This window comes from Sinocyclocheilus anshuiensis, unplaced genomic scaffold (assembly GCF_001515605.1).
Source record: "Sinocyclocheilus anshuiensis isolate Anshui unplaced genomic scaffold, SAMN03320099.WGS_v1.1 scaffold63, whole genome shotgun sequence".
In the NCBI taxonomy this organism is placed as follows: domain Eukaryota; kingdom Metazoa; phylum Chordata; class Actinopteri; order Cypriniformes; family Cyprinidae; genus Sinocyclocheilus; species Sinocyclocheilus anshuiensis.
Genome location: NW_015552625.1, coordinates 5,420,004 through 5,425,916, shown reverse-complemented (window position 1 = coordinate 5,425,916; position 5,913 = coordinate 5,420,004). Strand labels below are relative to the sequence as shown.

Genomic DNA, 5,913 nt, shown 5'->3' with positions numbered 1-5,913 from the left:
AAGTCGACTTTAAATGCAACTTCTAACTTTGAAAAGTTCTTCAAAAGTTTAGTAAAAAAAAAAAAAAAAAGTTGTCTGCAACTATTTCTGAATTTACATTTGGTTAATTTCTGTACAATAAAGCAGCACGTGTGACAACTTGCCCCAACCAGACATTTTATTAATTGTATCCTTTTCTGAATCAAAACTGTTGTATGTTAGCTGTCTTGTGTGTGCCATACCCTAGTCATTTTGTATTTTTTCTGTTAATTTGCCCTTCATTGTTTAAAGATATTGCATGTGAATGTACTCAGTTCTGTTCCGTAACAAAAAAACTTACTTTGTAGTAATCTAGCCATCTTGTGACTCAACATGACTGCTGACAGTAGTAAAAATGACTATGGGTGACTTCATCTTAAATTTTTACATTGAAGTCACCAGGAAAAAAGCAACTAAAAAAAAACATGGAGCTGGATGTAAGAGAACTTAAAATAAAGCAAGCATGTCTTATGAGCTGCTATTGAGTGTACATTATCACCCTTTATCCCAGTTATACAACTATAGTGGTCCACAAATACTTTTATTTTGTAGTCTGGCCATCTTTCCTCTGTTGTTTATACCTGTTGTGTATATGTTCATATTCAAGCAGTAGTCAAGTTTTAACATTTTGAGTATTTTATTGCAAATTTACAAATGGCTCACATAAGATGTAAAATAATGACTATAAATAATGTTTTCTAGTCAATGACTCAAAATCATCTTAGATGATCATTCTGGATTATTAATTCACATTTTCAAAATTCAAGCATTCACTTTCGCAATGAAAATAAAATTGCATTGAAGTATAAAAAGCAATCTAGCATTCATAATAAAATACTGGACTTGTCCATTTGTAATGCATGCAGTCAGCATGTTCACTGTCAGATTGAACACACAAATGGACATCAAGGACCTTGGGTCACAAATACATTAGCTCCTGTTTATGTTCGCCTCATTTTATTCCTGAGCATGGAAGGTTAATTTAATGTAAAGGCCTCATGATATTGAACTTCTCCATGATCAGATACAGTATAAAACAGACACAGTCATGCTTCTCCTAATTATTAAGAGATTACCAGAAAAAAAATAATTTAATTTGATCATTCCTATATTCTCAAAGAGTAAGACCATCATTTGCAGTTTGCTAGAATAAATATGACTGTTGGAATTTGTTAGTTTACGCACATGTTAGTGTTATGGGAAGTGTGCGAGCTCATTTTCTCATGGTCTATGCATTTGTGAAGTTCTGAATTTTTTACCCTCAATAGCCAAAAATGGAGTATTGCATTTAAGTAGGAGAAAAGTAGCCACACTATGTTGGCAAACACTAGCCACATTCTAACCCACAATTCATCCTCACAACTCTGAGGTTATTGCGTAATTCTGGAGTGCATGTGTAATTAAAAATGCCACAGTCACAGCCTTGTGAAATGTAAACATTTCTTCTCTGAATATCTTTTGTCTACAAAAGCCAGACTCCAAGTCTATTCTGCGATCACTGGACTGGAATGAGTTTGCGATGCAGTTCATCAGTACTGTACATCACTGTGAAAACACTTGCTGGGCAGAGAAAAGCCAGATCTGATGTCTGACTGGTCAGAGTATCTGCCGATCATTAAAGTGCAAGAATATATGGTCACTATTTGAACTAATGACCATGTTTACATGATCAAGGGCAACTTTCTTATTGGTCATGAGAGAACAGCGCCTGCTTCAGCTATACATTCTGTTAAATGGGGCATGTCAGCATTCACACTGAGGTTCTGAGGGACGTGTCTGGAGGACAGTCTTTGAGCAGCTTTGTTCTCCTTCCACTGCCGTAAACTCATGTAATAGTCTTGTGCTGAGAGTCTCTCCATTTTCTGTGCTCTCACCAGGTCAGATGGACAGATAGTGCTACAAAAGGCACGACACAGGATCCTGCGACACAGAAAGAGCCAAGAGTTAATTACACTGTACCATCATGACAAAATATAACTATGAGAGACTGATTCCAATAAAGTTTGGCAGAAGTCTTTTTTTTACCAGTTACTGTGGCAACACCCACAGACATCTTTTCTATGCAGGTAAAAGGAATACAATATAGATCCTATCTACTTGAATTGGGAACAACTGAAAACTAGTTTGTCAAGACTGGATTTCAATAACAGTTCTTAAATAACAGTGTAAATAATGTTGCTTCTTTAGCTTAAATCGCGCTATAAAATTTTGTACATGCAGGTTCTTGCCTTTACTGTGAAAGATATATGCAGCATTGCCTTAGAAATAGGAAAAAACCTAGAAGTAATCTTTGTGTCGGAAGTGTGTCTAAAGGCTGAAATACACAACATGACTTTTGCCCAGATTTGCAGTCCAAAAGAGTCGACCGTCAGTAAGTCTGCATGCTTTTAGCAGATGGAGTTGACAGATTTTGCACAGACTTTGATTCTATCCAGTTGGAGGATATCAAACATGTTTGATATTTTAAAACATATATTGTTTGCTGTGCTTGTTTGTAGGGCTGCCCAATTTGGCCAAAATTTTGATTATGTATCAATATGACTGTAAAAATAATAATTATAATTAATTTGTCTTTATTACAATAATGTCAGAGAGACCTTAAAGGTTATATTGATAAGCTCTTCTCATTAGAATTATGGGAAGATGGTTGGCACATGTTAACGAAGGTCTTACGGGTTTGGAACGACATGAGGGTGAGTAATTAATGGCTCTTTTTGGGTGAATTCATTTTTTGGGTGGATTAATTTGGGTGAACTATCCCTCTGAAGTGACCCAAACTCAGAGCAGATGCAGAGATGGAGATACTCTGAGACCCTACAAACACTGGCAGATCATGAGATGCTCATGTCTGAAAACAGAGCCATGCTTCACTCTGAAACATGCAGCGCATACATATATTAAGTGTATGATGCCCAGTTTTTTTCTATAGCCATTTGAAAAGTCAGCAAGTGTATGATGCCTAAAATCTGTTCGGATTTTAAAAGTCATGTAGTGTAATCTAGCCTTCAACATGCCATCTTGGTAGTCAGGTCACTGGATTTTGAAACAGCGCTACATTTACATGCACCCTCGTAATGCGATTATAATGGGATTTTGGCAATATCGCAATTAAACTTTACTTCACATCAACATAATACCTCAATCAAACTAATGCTATTAAGCTCATGATTGTTGAAACCATAATCACATTAAACTATGTGGCGTATGCCAATTTTAATGGCAATAAACAGGCATATAAACACCTCAATCACATTATTACTGCACTGACCAAAGTGAGAATGTGCTTGGACATACACAGATGCTGTGTGTTGTTTACATCATTTCATGAATGAACTCCCTGACATTGTTCTAAAGTCTTCCCTTCACTAAGAATCGCTAAATGAAGTGGTGCAAAGAAAGCGGTGCAGCATAGGGCAAACTTCTAGTACATCTCTAGACATGTCTCTAGGCATTTGATCCTGCTGTTGGGTGTGCAAATAATGGCGGTAAAATAACCATATGTCTTTGCGAATAATCTGAATAATTGCATGTAAACGGGAGTGAAGAGGTTCGCTTGTGACATGTAAACATCTTAATAATAATCGCCTTATTATTTAAAAGTAGTCAGTGTTACAGTCCGTTACTGTGACTGGTATGTAAATGAGCTGATTCAGATGTGTGAGTAATACCTAGGTAGTAGGGCCAGGACTGTGGTAAGTCCACATACTAGGAAGTAGAGCGGCTCAGACATCATTTTTGTCTCAATGCCCAAGGGGTTTGTGGGAGAATTGCACGTCACACACGTAAGGCTGAACAACAGAACAAAGACATAATAGAACAAGGCACTGAAGAGCAGCAATGCAGTATGTATCCATGTCTGAAAAAAAAAACACAAGACCAGCATTAGCAGAAGATACAGAAACAGTCACCCATAAATAAAGACTTTAAATATCCTGGTATGATATGTACATTTTGTGACAAGAATACCTCAATACTGTGTTGTTACTGTGGTGATTTCTGTCAGACGCAATTTGTCTGTCTGCACTGAATGATGATGTGACATCATGTATACAGCCAATCAAATGATATTTGATCTTTAATGTACAGTTTTGTGAAGCTGTATCTTGGGCCAACAGGACTGTACCATGGGTGGGGCAAAACCTCCAATCAAACATTTGGAATAGGCCTAAATCTTTTTTTTATTCAAATTAGCATATTACTGCTGGAAATTTAATTTAGAAAAAAACAGGAAAAACATTTGACATTTCTAAATTTAATTTTAAAATATATTAAAATAGAAAGCCCATTTTTTAAATAGTTATTTTTCACAAAATTACTTTTTTTTTTGTAATTTTGATGAAATAAATTCAGCATCGGTGAGCATAACAGACATCTTCCAAAAACATTAAGAAGTCTCAATTATTCCAATCTTTTGACTGATAGTGTTTTGTCATCACACTTGGGGCCAGATTTACTAAACAGGGCAAATTAGAGTTAGAGCGCAATTCCATAAAAGCACTGATGGGAGGGGAAAATTCTGCGTGTGATTTACTGACAATGCGCAAATGAAAGAACACAGTATATCCATAATGACCAGCGCAATCTACCAAGAGCAGCGCAAATTAGCACCTACTTTGAGACACATTTAAGACTTTTTTTGGGCCTTAAATAATGGCGCAAATACCAGCAATTGGACAAGCACAAATGTTAGTAAATCGTGTTGCGTGATTCATTTTAATACTCTCTTCCCATAAAATTTGCGTCTGAAAAGGAATCTCCTACAAATGCATATTCAATAAGGTCAGGCACAAAAATAACTGTGTCCACACCTTTTCAGTGCTAATTCTTCACTGCGCATCTTTAGTAAATCCTGACAGTACTATTTTAATGCCAAAAAACAGTTTGCGCTGGCGCAAGCTGTTAGTAAATCTGGCTCTTCATGTTACATTTGTCATGGAATGCAAGAACTATTCTAAAGATGTACTTTACATATTACACAACATTATAGATGAGAAACAAAATAGCACAGAACAACTGTGATTGGCTCACCACTGTGCGACTCTCTATGAGCTGATGCAGGAGGATGATGAGGAGAGCGGAGCCATTGATTGGAGAGCCAAAGGAAAATACCCCTATATCAGACCCTGCATATGCCTTCATAACAAAAAAAAAACAATATAAATTGTTAAATGTGAGCACTACTCTGACAACTAAACATTATGATATTCAGTAAAGTGAAGAACTTTAGAATGACTTACAAAGTAAGGTATGAAGAAACACACTAGGCTTTGGTAAAACGCATCGAGAATATTCATCCAGAATGTTGATGGAAGATAGGCCTGAAAATCAAGCATCACATAAGCCATCACTATATTTATAAGCATGTACAACACACTGCAAAACAACACAATGGAACGGAGTGTGAGACAGGATGTCCACCTGCGAGTTTTGTCCAGACTTGTAGAGATCAGGCAGGTCTAGGAGTGTCTCGCCGGACACATCTTTGTCCAGCATGCCGTATATGATTGGAGGGATGGAGGTGAAGAGCAGGTTGAAGAAGATTAAAACCCACGAGTTGGTCATTGTGCTGCCTGAAAATCCACAGAAAAACTGGTACCAGAACAAAAGGTTCACGTACATCTACATGAGAAAAGAAAAGGAACAAGTCAGGACCGCACGGATTCAGAAGATAAGGCTGCATGAGGAACTGTGTAAATGTGTGTATTACTCACCACATTCTTGTAGAAGAAATAGAGGATCATGTTAGCCAAACGAGCATAACACCAATGACCATGCACCAAAATTAGCTTTCTCAGGAACTTAAATCTAGAGATAGCAAAGTCACTGGACATCACCGCCTATATATGGAAAAGAGATCTGTTTTATCAGATGAACTACAAGGTTTTAACTATAAAG

General features: G+C 36.9%; 1 protein-coding gene across 1 annotated transcript in view; it reads right to left on the bottom strand.

The window, feature by feature from the left end:
• Positions 1-555: 555 nt before the first annotated feature.
• Positions 556-5,913, bottom strand: part of atp10d (ATPase phospholipid transporting 10D) — a 24,422-nt gene continuing 19,064 nt past the window's right edge. Inside the window, exons 20-25 of the mRNA XM_016457837.1 lie at positions 5,730-5,855; positions 5,437-5,637; positions 5,256-5,336; positions 5,047-5,151; positions 3,687-3,874; positions 556-1,938 (exon numbers count right to left, since the gene is read on the bottom strand). Coding sequence (XP_016313323.1) covers positions 1,710-1,938; positions 3,687-3,874; positions 5,047-5,151; positions 5,256-5,336; positions 5,437-5,637; positions 5,730-5,855 — 930 coding nt within the window. The 3' untranslated portion in view covers positions 556-1,709. The remainder of the gene's footprint in view (positions 1,939-3,686; positions 3,875-5,046; positions 5,152-5,255; positions 5,337-5,436; positions 5,638-5,729; positions 5,856-5,913) is intronic.